The following is a 14,999-nucleotide window of genomic DNA, read 5'->3' as shown; positions in this document are numbered from 1 at the left end:
AACAGGAAGTTGTTGTAACTCATGCATACAATTTCCAATCTGACCCAAACTTCACATGTTTTATGAGAGTCCTGCCTGAACACAACTAAAGGCCAATATTCAATTATAAGTATAGCGCCGCCTGCTGGCAACAGGAATTACTTATTTCATACTAACATGAGATGTCTGATCTGCCTGAAACTTTGCATGTTTGGTAAGAGTCCTGGCCTAAAGACATTTACATGGCGATATTCAGATATAATCAAAATGCCACCTGTTGACAGCAGGAAATGTGGCAAAAATATTTACTATTTTATAAGCATATGGCCCAACGTTCACGGTTCCTCCTATGGGAACCGGGTGGTGTTGAGCCGGGTGTGAGGGCCTGTTCATCGCTGCTTGCAGCTTTAATTTAAATTGAATTTAGAATTTTTTGTGACATACCAGGATCAGGTGATGGTGGTTATACTTGTTTTCTTACTCTTGGAGATATCCACAATTGAAAAAGATACAATCCATTGAACTGTCTGGAAAAACCCAATGTGGTTTTCAATCTTGGAATATACATTTTTTAGATAATTTGACGTCAGTTGAGAATAAAGTAGTAAGCTGCAGTTACTCTCCAAACATCCAGACAACCATATAGTGAGAAGCTCAACCTAACAGGTCTGTACTGCTGGTAATATTCACTTTTCCACATTAAAATGTTAATTAATTCAAGTTTGTACAATGTTTATTTTTTTATTTTTTAATGTATAGGTTTTTCACCCCTGTGTAAATTCAGTCATCACCAACAAAAGTAACCTTATCTAAGGTTATCTAATTTAGATAGCTCTAGAAGAGCTTTCATAACCTGTGGTCATAAAACCACAGTCTATGCTACAGACAGAGATGCTGTTTTCACTGAGACAGACCTACGCCATGATCACAATAAGTGCTCGAGTCACAAGCTGTTGTAGAGTGCTGGCTTTGTAAGCCGGTGTGGTTTGAAGTTCTTAAATGTCATCTTGAGTGTGCTATGAAAAATGTGCGAAAAGTGAATGTGCTATAACCCAAAATATACATTCACAAAGGCATAAAATTTGGTCTGCTTCAGTTTAGCAGAAAATCTCCACAACTTAAATAGTTAATAAAAACCTTTTGTTTGGTCTATTTGTTATTTAGTCCATTCAGACATTTTTTTTTATTTTTTTTTATTTGTGTTTTAATTATTGTAATGGTTTACTGTCTCTTATACTGGATTTTCCAGTCAATCTTTGGGTTGTTCTTATTAATATGTGTGTATTTCTCTAAATAGTGGTTCCTTCATGCCTATGTATTTTTATGCCCCGCTCTTATTAAAGACTAGGTTCATCTTGGGAAGGAACTAAAGAGAACACACACACACACACACACACACACACACACACGCACACACACACACACACACACACACACACACACACACACACACACACACACACACAAATCCATCGACTTCAACTTAAAAACTTAAGGTCAGTTGCTGCTTTAAAAAAAATAAAAAATTAAGTATCATGAAACTAGTCGTAGCTATTACAACATAAATTAGATCAAACTGACATAAAAAAAATTGTTATATGTTGTATCAAATCAATTCGATATAGAATTTAAAGTAATGGACAAGATGACATGACTTATTGATCCTACATACATATATATATATCCTATGGCGAACACCTCGTCTTGACCCATGTCTGAAGCATACATTGAAAAAACACCAATGAGTTGGCCGGTGACAGCCTCTGACATCACTACCAGTCCAGTCCTACTAAGGATCCAGTTGTACTGTTGTATTTGGTAGTTTTTTGTTTGTTTGTTTCTTCTTCTTTTTTTTTTTTGAGAAATGCTTCATTAATATGGTATGCTTGTTTGCACTTTGTCTGCTGAATGCATTTTATTTTTTACATGTGAATAAACATGTTGGCCTCTTCTTATTTTTGTGCAATTTTTTTTTTCAAATGTGCATTGAAAAAAAAAAAAGAAATAGAAAGTTTTAATTAAAAAAATGTTAGTAAATTTCACAAGTAATTACAAATTACCTACAATTAACGCATTAAAATGTGATTATTTTAAAGCTGAAAGACTAAAACAATATTTTCTTGTTCAATGCACTTTTTTACTTTATTTTCAACCTTGAAAAACTATTTTATTGTGGCATACAGACAGAATTTTAAAATAATCTTCTCTGAAAAATGATTAAATAAAAATAAACGATATATATATATCGCGCCCTCTGCTGTCTAAAATAGGAACTTACAAAGATGCATGTTACAATGTAGCCCACCTTCTCTCTTCTCACCACGTCCACTATTATCTTGATCCTTTACAATCTGATTAAAGTATGGTGTCCCATACTTGGAATTTGTGCTCTGCATTTAACCCATCTTAGTGCACACACACAGCACTGAGTATGGAACACACACACCATGAACACACACCAGGAGCAGTGGCCAGTCGATGCTGCAGCGCCGGGAATCATCAGGAGGTTTGGTGCTTTGCTCAATTCACTCCCCTCACCTACAATCCCTGGTGCACCTCAGACATGAACCCGTGAACTTTGGATTACAATGGTACCAATGGAATTACACAACATTTGACATATTAAATCTTAAAACCTTTAGAACGTTTTTTAGTATATTTTAAAATTAGCTATTTAGTAGGTCCTTAGGTTATTATTTTTTTTTTTTTAAATCGTTACCTATGTCAATGATAGAAAACAGAGCTGTTGAAACAGTTAAAAGCTAGTAAAGAAGGGGTAGGCAGAGAGGCAAACATTAGCAAGCTAGATGTAAAAGCACAACAATCCACCTCCCTGCAAATCCCTCTCCAAAGCCACATGTCCTCCTGTACTCAGGCACACCAGCTTTTAAACAGAAGATCTCTTGTTTTTGCAGCTCCAGCTCTACCACAGTTGTGCCCTGTGGCTTTGAAAGACCTCAACCCTTCAGACAAATTACAATAACAAAAAAAAAAAAAAAAAAACTATTGAGAGAAAATAAGATTTAAATATGAAAATTATGTTCAGAACTTCCCTTAGCATAAGAAGAATAAAAAAAAAAAGTTTTGGTTCTCCTATAGTCTACTTGGTCTGATACCCTTGAAGTAACTGATCATTACATTATATTGTGTTTAATGTTACTCAGATATATCGTGCCATTGGTTTATAGGTTTCCTTTCATTGCTTTCTACTTCCTCATGTATGTTCTGATGTGGTGTGTGTGTCTGAGTCAGTTCATCACTCTCTCATGCGACGCTGAAATGGTGCTGCTCATACCCCTCATCTTTACACTCTTCCTGGAGGTAAAATCTCAAGGTAAGTCACAATTTCAATAAAAAAATAAATAAATAAACTTTTTATTTTTAAATAAACTTTTTCATATTAAGTGTCTGTTCTCCTCTGTTTTAGAATATACACATTTTTATATTTAATATTTACACCATTATCTGTCAGAAGTGCTTATTTTAGGTACTGTACTACCAACATTTACAAAATAGTCCAATGCATATCTAAAGCCTAAATAACAACAGCAAAACATCTAACAATTACAGACATAACTTGTACAGCTATACTTGCCATATCAAGCAATTTGTGGACGGGGGACGTGATGGTGAAAAAAAAAATGAGATGGGAAGAAATCTATATTTCAGTGCTTATGCATTTACATTATTTTAAAACTTATACATGTGTATTTGTGTTACAGTATGTCTAAATAGTCTATGCTGTATGCTCCTCAGCAGGGGGGTAGATTACTTTTTTGGGCAGGTGTGTTCGTAAATATAGATTTAAACTCAAAGAGACAGGATAGTCTGCGCATGACCTGATGTTTTTTTCGGACCGAGAAGGCGAAATGAACATCACAGTGTGTGTGTGTGTGTTTCATTCATACTCGAGGCCGGAGGGTGCTCTCGTGCTGAAAGTCATCCAGCAGGTGATAAATAAAGTATATGAAAAATGCAGTGCTAATTGACAGCATTTTTTACAGTATAGAAACTATTCTGCCTTATTATGTGATAAAAAAGTGTTTGTAGTATATAAACAAATCATTATTATTTGTTATTGTCCAGCAGTTATAGATTTCTGAGCCAATTAACAGCTAGAAATTAGAGAAACTTGTAAGTTGCCTATAGTATGCACTACCAGTCAAAAGTCAAAAGAAAACAGCTGAGTAGAATTTTTTCAGGTTTCTTTGATGAATAGACAGTTCAGAAGAGCATTTATCTGAAATAGAAATATTTTTTTTTAAATTATGTCTTTATCATATGTCTTTTGATCGATGTAAAGAATCCTTGCTTAATAAAAGTATTAATTTCTCTAATTTATTTAAAAACTAAAAAACTAAAAACAATATACACACACACACACACACACACACACACACACTACTAAGCTATTGAATGGTATTGTGTATAATGTTGCAAAAGCTTAATTTCACATAAATGCTGATCTTTGGATCCTTCTATTCATCAAAGAATGCTGAAAAAATTACTTGTGTGTTTTAAATATTGATGATCAGCAAATCAGCATAATAAGAATGATTTCTGATTAATGTGACACTGAAGACTGGAAGAATGATGCTGAAAATTCACATTTGATCACAGGAATACATTAGATTTAAAATATATTCAAGTAGAAAACTGTTATTTTAAATAGTATAAATATTTCACAATATTACTGCTTTTGCAGTGTTTTGGATCAAATAAAGGCAGGCTTGGTGAGCAGAAGAGACTTCTTTCAAAAATGAAAATATATATACTATAAAGTTATATATATATATATATATATATATATATATATATATATATATATATATATATATATATATATATATATATATATATACACTGTGTCTGTGTGTGTGTGTAATTTCTGTGCCCTTCATTTCTGAAAAGATGGCTACGGCCCTGCTCCTCAGTTATTTTAGTTCTTGAAAACACAAAAGCGAAAGCCAATGTTATTCTTAGGTGGATGACTTTCTCTGTGGGTAGCAGTTTTCTTGTAGTTGCATGCACACATTTGATGCATTTCTTCAGAAATAACTTGTAAAAGGTGATATGTCACAACACCAAAGAGTTTTTAGGTTTCCTCTGAGCCTCTGCCTTGTTCTTATCAACCAGTGGTTATCAGCCTTTGACTTGAAGACCACCCATTGTGCAACACAATATTCAAGGCCCCTGTTATTGGCTATTTTCTCTGGTGTTTCAGTTTTATTCATGATAATGTTGCTTGTTTTTAACAATTTTAACAGAAATAATTACATATGTTTCATTTTGTGATGAGATTCAAGATTCTGTTTTGTTTTGTATGTTATTATTCATTAACACTTCTTGATTCTATTGTATTTTTAGTATATGAATTTAGTTTTTTCAATTGTTAAATAATTTTAAGTCACCTTTTGGCTTTTTTGGAAGTTTGCGGAGGGCCCCAGTTGGCCCCTGGTTGAAAACCACTTCTCTATTATGGTTAAAGCAAGTTACTTTTGTTCACGCTAGTTCAGGGATGTCAATGGTTAACTTGTTTTAAAATTTGAGCCTTTACACTGTAAAATTTGTCTGTTTTTTTTCTGAACAAGGAATTGTCTTTGTGTTCAGCTGTTTGTATTTAAAACGTATTGTTATCTGAAGATTTACTGTTTTTCTTCTACAGGAAACTCTGATCAGTTTTTGCTGACAGTATCTCCAGCATCAGTTCAGAAAGACTCAAGCACTGTGCAGCTGAGACATGAAGAACGTGACGCTCAGTCTGATTTTACTAAAAGTAAGGGCTAATTTCTGTACTGTGAAGTATAACAGTAAAATTTCACTGTTTAGCATGGAGGATCATTTAAATCCTTTATTAAGTATGATCAGAATCTAATGCTCTACTATCACATGACTGTGTGTGTTTGCAGATGAGCGGCCAGATATTAAAGTCTTCCATGATTCTCAAAATGGTGAAATTAAAATAGTTTGTGACATACCAGGATCAGATGATGTTTATACTTGTTTTCTTTCTCTTGGAGATGAATATCTACAATATATAAAGAAATCATCTCATAAACTGTCTGGAAAAACACAGTGTCTATTTACAGTCTTGGAAAATGAATTTTCAAATAAACTGAAGTCAGTCGAGAATAAAGTAGTGAGCTGCAGTTATTCTCCAATAAACGCACCATCCAAACGATCCTATAGTGAGAAGTTAAACATAACAGGTTTGTAATGTTACTGTTAGCTTCACATTTTCAGTTTGTACAATGTTTTCAATGGAGATTTTTATCTTTATAGATTTTTTTCCTGTGAAAAATCATTCACCACCAACAACAAAGGGAACATTATGTAAGTTTATCTCATTTTTTATTATCCATTTTTGTGATGATTATTTTGTAAAATGGTAACAGTTTCTCTGCAGATTCAACACCGACTTTTTCTATAAATGCTACAGCAACAGAGCCAAAAAGTGAGTGAAATAAATGTGAAACAACAATACTCTTGATTTCAAACAACTTTGAATAGTAAGTTCTTAATATTTCAGCAACTCTGGCTACAGAATCCAGTACTTGTTATGAGACAAACATAAACCCTACAACTGGTGAGCACCTTTTTTAATATTAAGATTTAATTTAATGATCATGAGTTTTACAATAACGCCGATATCTTTATCATTTCATTATGATAAAACCATTCTCAAGATAAAATCCAGCTCTTGGAGTTCTGATTAGATGTTTTTCCCTGCACTCATAAGGATCTGAAACACTAGAGAGTTTCATTTGCTATTTGCCCTCAGAATTGAGGAACAGTTTGTAGATTCAGCCCCAGTCCTAATGACATTAAAGACTTCGCTGCATAAAATAGCACTTAAAAAGAATCTATAAATAAATAAGGTTAAATAATATTCTGGTTTAGAATAAGTAAACACAGTTCAAGAGTTAAAACATATGACTATTAAATACATTTGAGGATGTCAACTTTAAGGAAGTAGATCATTAATTGGTCTTTCTGAGGTGAAGTTTTCAGATATGAATCATATTGTTCTCAAAACTACGAAATATCACACAATCGGTTTATTATTAATGTTAGAGAGAAATATGCATGACTATTCATAAAAATATAATTACTTGGAAATGCTTAATGTCAAGAAGTATCTGAAATAAATCAGTGAGAAAATAAGAAATGTTTGTATTCAATACAGTAATTTTAAGATGTACTGAATTGCTACATTGTAGAAACTACTCATCCTTCACAACCTCTCAATGTCACATGGAACACAACAGGGGGTGAGTAACAGTAAAGGTGGTTGCTGGAGCAGATGCTGTTGTTAAAGGTACACTGCATGTATTTATTTATTTTTGCTCAAAATGTACAAATCTGATGTAATGAGTACATCATGAATCAATCTTCCAAAACATGTTTGATCTTATCCTGAATTACTATGGTACACCTATAATAAGTGTTTATGTTAGGACTATTTTATGCTGCATGAAGCCCAATACCTGCATGACTTGTAATATACTGTACATAAACAGATTGAAGTAGCTCCAGCTATACAATGTTCTTCTGCAGGATACATGCAGTAACGTAGTGTACCTAAAGGAATAGTTCACCTAAAAATTAAACTTGCTGAAAATGTACTCACACTCAGGCCATCCAAAATGTAGATGAGTTTGTTACATTATCAAAGAGATTTGGAGAAATGTAGCATTTCATTACTTGCTCACAGACAAATCCTCTGCAGTGAATGGGTGCCGTCAAAAAGGTGATAAAAACATCGCTATAATACACATGACTCCAGTCCATCAATTAATGTCTCATGAAGTGAAAAGCTAACGGCACCCATTCACATGGCAGAGGATCCATTGGTGAGCAAGTTATGTAATGCTAATTTTAGCTAATTTGTTCCAATAAAGAAACATACTAATCTATATTACATGGTCTGAGGGTGAGTACATTTTCAGCATATTTTTATTTTGGGGTGAACTATTTCTTTAAGAGGTGTGTCTATTCATCCATTTCTACTTTTTAGTTCTCAAAGTTTCAACTCCTGGTGAAAATGCTGTCCATGAAACACCAAGAACAAGTACGTATTAATGATCAGTATAAATCAGTTAATCACTGCAACTGAAAACTTTGCAAATGGTGATCAGTCTATTTGATTTCTTGGTGACACAAAGAAGCATGGCTCATCCTGACCATTGCAGCCACAAGCGGAGGGATTTTCCTGACCGGACTCGTGGGCATCTGTCTGTGCTGCATCAGTATGTTACCTACACATCTGTATTTACAGTAGACTGCCTTTTCTAATATCCAGTTTGCAGAACAACACATTAATGCACTGATATGATTGATTTTACTAGGACTGCAACAAAGAAAAAAGAGGTAAGACTTTTCTAGTGCACATGCTGTTAGTGTTAAAACCACGTTTATTGTATTATATATATATATATATATATATATATATATATATATATATATATATATATATAATTTTTATTTCTTATTATTTTAAGCCCGGTGAATACTTCTGTAGCAGCCATTCCCCAGACCTCAGGTAAATCATAATTATGTATGTATTAATAATGTAATGCATATTATGAGCAGGTTATGTCCATAAGTTTAATTACAAACCCGATTCCAAAGAAATTGGGACACTGTACAAATTGTGAATAAAAACAGAATGCAATGATGTGGAAGTTTAAAATTTCGATATTTTATTCAGAATACAACATAGATGACATATCAAATGTTTAAACTGAGAAAATGTATAATTTTAAGGGAAAAAATACATTGATTTTAAATTTCATGGCATCAACATATCTAAAAAAAAGTTGGGACAAGGCCATGTTTACCACTGTGTGGCATCCCCTCTTCTTTTTATAACAGTCTGCAAACGTCTGGGGACTGAGGAGACAAGTTGCTCAAGTTTAGGAATAGGAATGTTGTCCCAGCCTTGTCTAATACAGGCTTCTAGTTGCTCAATTGTCTTAGTTCTTCTTTGTCACATCTTCCTCTTTATGATGTGCCAAATGTTTTCTATGGGTGAAAGATCTGGACTGCAGGCTGGTCATTTCAGTACCCGGATCCTTCTTCTTCGCAGCCATGATGTTGTAACTGATGCAGTATGTGGTCTGGTATTGTCATGCTGGAAAATACAAGGTCTTCCCTGAAAGAGACGATGTCTGGATGGGAGAATATGTTGTTCTAGAACTTGGATATACATTTCAGCATTGATAGAGCCTTTCCAGATGTGTGAGCTGCCCAAGCCACATGCACTCATGCAACCCCATACCATCAGAGAGGCAGGCTTCTGAACTGAGAGCTGATAACAACTTGGCTTGTCCTTGTCCTCTTTAGTCCGGATGACATGGAATCCCAGTTTTCCAAAAAGAACTTCAACTTTTGATTCGTCTGACCACAGAACAGTTTTCCACTTTGCCACAGTCCATTTTAAATGAGCCTTGGCCCAGAGAAAACTACTGCGCTTTTGGATATGGCTTCATTTTTACCTATAGAGTTTTATCTGGCAACAGTGAATGGCACAGTGGATTGTGTTCACCGACAATGTTTTCTGGAAGTATTCCTGAGCCCATGTTGTGATTTCCATTACAGTAGCATTCCTGTATGTGATGCAGTGCTTTCTAAGGGCCAGAAGATCACGGGCATCCAGTATGGTTTTCCATCCTTGACCCTTACACACAGAGATTGTTCTAGATTCTCTGAAACTTTGCATGATTTTATGCATTGTAGATGATGATAACTTTAAACTCTTTGCAATTTTTTTCTGAGAAACTCCTTTCTGATATTGCTCCACTATTTCTTTGCCGCAGCATTTGTTGATTTGGTGATCGTCTGCCCATCTTGACTTCTGAGAGTCACTGCCACTCTAAGAGGCTCTTTTTCCACCCAATAATGTTCCCAATCGTCATAATAAGTTGCAAATTTGTCCTCTAGCTGTTCCTTATATGTACATTTAACTTTTCCGGCCTCTTATTACCTGTCCCCACTTTTTGGATATTTTCAGTGGTTTCACTGTATATTTGTGATCAGTATTTAGGACACACTACTGCACATGCAAACCCAGCCTCTCACTTCTCCCTTAAACTTTTTTGGAATGTGTAGCTCTCATGAAATCCAAACTGAGACAATATTTGGCATAACATTTCAAAATGTCTCACTTTCAAAATGTTGTATTTTATCTATATTCTATTGTGAATAAAATGTAAGTTTATGAGATTTGTTAATTATTACATTCCTTTTTTGGAATCGGGTTTGTAGAAAAAAAATATTGTGATAAAATATAATAAAATATCATTAAAATGTATTTTTAAAGTATCAGATGATTCTGATGCCAATGAGGAACATTCTGAAGAAAATGGGGTGAGTGTAAAGATCTGTGACAGAGACCTTCCAATGCATACAACTACCACCTTATTTATTTATTTATTTATTTAATTCTCTTTTATTTTTTTCACATATTGTATATTTATCTACTTTCTTTCCTCTACAGATAAAACTGTACCACGTGTACTGCACTATTCCTGATGTCGCTGCAAACTCTCATGTGTTATACAGTCTGGCACAAATGCCAAACCGTCCTCTGCCAGTTTAAGTTTTCTATCATTATATTATAATAATTGAATTAACATTAAAAGAGAATTTGGATGTTTCGCTTTCAATCAAACTATTTGTTTTTTCTAATAATCAGAAAAAAAGCAATGCCAGAAAATATCAGATATTATTGGTCTAATGGCTTTTAACTTGATCACTGCTGTGCAATACGCACACACACAAAAACAAACGAACAAAAAAACTAAAACACTTAATGTTTTGTGAGATTTCCATTGGTTTCACTGTATATTTGTGGTCAGTATTTAGGACAGACTACTGCACATGCAAACCCAGCCTCTCACTTCTCCTTTAAACCAAGAGTATCTCAGTCCAGTGAGAATCTGATTCAAAACTAACATTTTAGCCCCATGGTTTTAGTCATTTTACATCCTTGTATTTGTGCACTGTTGCTTCTTGTCAAACCAAAGATCATCAAACATTATATAATTACTCAAACATTACAAAGAAGCCAAAAAAGGGCTATTAAAAAAAAAAAAAAAAAAAAAAAAAAACATAGTTTTTACAAAAGCTTTACATTTTATACCACATTATTTAAAGACCTAGAAAAAAACTAAATAACTAAGATATAGTATTACATATTCACCCTATGTATCACTCCGGTTCATATTTATATTTATATATTTATAAATATTCAGCTCTGTAAAATGGTTCAGTCTTACTGTAAGTGATCTCTGCTGTTTAATATATTTTGTGAAGTTTTACCATGAAATAAGATAGACCCCTTTTTCTGCTTACTTTCAAATTTCAATAAACTGTTAGTGTACATCTTTCTTTAACCATTATACATAAGGCCTATAATGGCATTTTTAACTTACTATACAGTAACAGCAAAGTTGAGTTAACCAGTTAACTATGCAATCTGATTTATAACTCTGACTTAAAACTAATGGAAACTAACTGGACAATTAGCGCTGTTTTAAAGCAGCTGAGTTACTAACTTGTTTGCTGTGTGTAGTGTGGACTAGTCACTGTTTTATTCTGCAGAGTGCAGACCCACAGCTTGTAAGAATAAAAAGTAAGAATAAAAAGCAAAATGTTGCATGAATTAAAAGCAGAATGCATGACCATTCCACAACATTCCCACTGTGATTATTATTTCGTGTATGTATAATAAAAATAACATAACTGAAATACTGGCACTGACACTGTACAAAAAGGTGACACTGGTAAGAGTAAAAAAATAAGATGAATTTACAATTAAATAAAAATACATTTTAAAACTCCATATATAATGGGATTGATCTAAATGTGAACCGATTATGTTGTTGCTGTATTTCCAAACTAGCAGTTGATTTAAAATTGTGATAGCTAGGCCTGGAAATGATGTCATGTATAAGTAATTTAAATTCACCTTGTGATGTTGTCGAAATCTCATTTCAGTTCTAACAGCGACCTCTACTGTTGAAGCTTTGACAACTAAAACTTAATTGAGTTCTGTCGAAAAAGGTTCTTGTCAGCATATATTGCTGTTAAAGGATTTAGTGGTTAGACATTTATTTTCCTAATTTCTACTCCTGGTACAACTGCTGTTATAGGAAGCTATTATTACAAATGATCTTAAATGAATCAGTCACTAATAGCTGAAACCACCAGCAGGGGATTTTCACTGCAGAAATAAATTCTATAGATGGAGAATGGAGGCCAGAAACAACAGTTTTAAGTTAAAAACCTGGAGTGGTGTGTATTATTGTGATGTTTTTATCAGCTGTTTGTTATATATTTTCCCATGAAGAAACAAACTCATCTACATTTTGGATAGAGGGAGAGTGAATACATTTTCTGGAAATTTTCATTTTTAACTATTTCTTTAAACTTAATGTAATTTAAAGAGGATCTGATCGTTTTTTACTTGTTTATTTGTTTAGAAATAGTTTATATATTGTATGAAAGTATTTTCCTTTAGTTTCGTTTTCATATTTTACCACTAGAGGGCCCACATGTTTAATCTTACTGATACCTACACCTTCCCTTCAAGACACTGAGCAATAAGATAGTTTAGGGCCTGGTTGCATAAAACACCTTAAGTTTTTCCCTTAAGCATATCAGCCTTAAGGAGTGATTTCCCCTTACCTGAGGGAATGACTTGAGGGTGTTGGATATAATCCCTTAAACACGTCCCTTAGCAAAGGGAAACCGTTAAGTGTTCCACGACAGTGACCAAGGTTTTGCCATGATAAAAATATAACATGGATAAGGAAAACAAAAAAGAAAACAAAATATGAAAAAGAAAATGACCAGACGAGAAGGAAACTCGATTATACACCCAAAACTCAGAAAAAATAATTTACTCACCCTCGTGTCAGTTCAAATACATAATACTTGTATTCATTTCCTTAAGGGTGAACCGTGACCTTAAGGGAAAATTACATTTAAGGTGTTTTAAGCAACCGGGCCTAGGTCCTCAAACCAGTATTCAAACTCAAGACGCCCCGCAACGCACAGCACTGTATGTTGGCGAATATAAAGGTTTAAAAGGTAAGATATTTGCAGTAAAATATCCAAAAACCACTGGGCTAGTGTTATATATTTTGTCCAGCTGTTTACTAACAATATCTCTAATGTTTTCAACTACTTGTAAATCATGAGAAAATTCCCATTCTAAACCGTGACATGGGACAGTGCAGTCACCTGTCAATGACGTTGGTTACCCTTTGTTACGGGCTTTACTGACGTAGAAACCACATGACAACAGTCTCGTGGACAAATGCGGAAGTAGCTTCGCGACAAACTATTAAGAGATGCCGATCTCGCTCGTGTTTTATTCGACAGGTGAGTTGTTTTGATTCGTATCTTTACAGAAAACGTAAGCTATTATAAAGATCAACAAGATTTGTAGTATGGGGCATAAACGGCAAATGCGGGGCATCGCATCTCTAGACCCGCGTGAAGACGCGTCTGATTCATAGCAAAGTCCTTTAAGGCAAGTCGTGCCACTCGGCCGCCATCTTGGCAACGCCTAAAATATGATAAAAATCAATGTACAATTTTGATGGCTTTGCCTCGAAATAAGGTTTAAAACGCATTTTCCCCCACAGGTTATACTTTTGCTATGGATGCGCAAGGGTTACTCAACTGTGCGCATATGTCAGTGGAACCAGACGATAGTTTAAAATGTTTCCTGGCTTGTATGTTAAAAGCAGATGATTGGCTTTCCAGCGGGAGAGGGGACATGTGCATACAAACCGCCATCTTTGCTGTTACGGGTTTTCCTAGTTGTATTGAGGATTGAGGAAGTGACATATCTCTTATAAATTGTCTCTGTCCATAGTCTGATCGCATCTTTGCATTGACTTTGTATGTAATTTACTCGCGCAAATAGTTGAACTCGTGTTAAATCCATGATTTATCTTTCCATCTGATTTATGGCCGTCAGTGGTTGGGTAGGAGACAACACATCCCATCATTCCACATTCCTTCTTAGAGTCATCAAACCACGTGATTGATATTGTTTTGATAGCGTGCCCTCTCGTGGCAGGTCCTACAACCTGTACCTTTAATAAGAGCATTTCTCAAGGAATTAACGAATGGGTCCGCAAACTTCGGCTATGTGTCTTGCGTCATCACCCTGGAACTTGATTCAGTTCGGTTACTTTCTATGAATGAACAGGCTTAAAAAAAACAATTAGTTCAGGGATCGAACATCACTATAGTGATTTATATTTGTGTCAGAGCCTTTCGACCGTGGAATTGCTGTTCTGTTCTGGAGCAATGATGAGTGGTTTCTTTATTTGCTATTCACATATACTGATATGACATTATAATGTCAATATGCACTGTGGCCTAGGAAATTAGCCAGGTACACGTGTTAGCCAGGTAAAATTACATGTGAACCACTCATCTTGCCAGCTCAGCCAGGAACACACTACGACTGTAAGACTGATTATGAATAAAATTTGATACTTACAAGACCACCCAAACACATCAGGGCCAGCCTACATTCAGTCTGTGTTTACAGTCAGCATTTAAAATCATAAGTGTGTTCAGTTCAGTCTTACAGTGTTTAGTTGTTAAGTGTGTCCTTAGCTTAAGGTTGCATATCAGTATTTATGATTTGTTAAACTTCCCAAATCAGATCATTACTACACTACATTACTAACTCTGGATCATATTTCAGTAACAATACAAGCATGTTTTGTTGAAGCATGGATTCATGATTTGTTTCATATGTTAACTAATAGTTATATTCATGTGTAGGGATGTTAGCAACTGATTGCAATGACTATTGTTCTCTGTGTTTCAGGATGTGTCAAGTCTTTCAAAGGGGACAAAAATATAAAGTTAAGAACAGAGTGTATCTGCTAAATTGAAATGTTTGTCAAATGTCAACACCAAACTCAAAATAAACTAAGAATCTGAATTGTAGAAATATTTTGAAGCAAATAAATGATGAAATTCTACAT

The 14,999-nt window shown here is 34.4% G+C and overlaps 1 protein-coding gene across 1 annotated transcript; it reads left to right on the top strand.

Moving 5' to 3' along the window:
* Positions 1 to 3,258: 3,258 nt before the first annotated feature.
* Positions 3,259 to 11,457, top strand: LOC127967941 (uncharacterized). The gene is made up of 12 exons (XM_052568715.1): positions 3,259 to 3,313; positions 5,645 to 5,755; positions 6,262 to 6,312; positions 6,386 to 6,433; positions 6,509 to 6,565; positions 7,200 to 7,250; positions 7,997 to 8,050; positions 8,145 to 8,228; positions 8,328 to 8,349; positions 8,481 to 8,521; positions 10,301 to 10,347; positions 10,478 to 11,457. The coding sequence occupies exons 1-12, from the start codon at positions 3,259 to 3,261 to the stop codon at positions 10,577 to 10,579; spliced, it is 723 nt and encodes a 240-aa protein (XP_052424675.1). The 3' UTR covers positions 10,580 to 11,457.
* Positions 11,458 to 14,999: the final 3,542 nt, after the last annotated feature.

Source organism: Carassius gibelio, chromosome B11 (assembly GCF_023724105.1).
Source record: "Carassius gibelio isolate Cgi1373 ecotype wild population from Czech Republic chromosome B11, carGib1.2-hapl.c, whole genome shotgun sequence".
NCBI lineage: Eukaryota > Metazoa > Chordata > Actinopteri > Cypriniformes > Cyprinidae > Carassius > Carassius gibelio.
The sequence above is the reverse complement of the archived record's forward strand: the minus strand, read 5'-3'. Positions and strand labels throughout refer to the sequence as shown.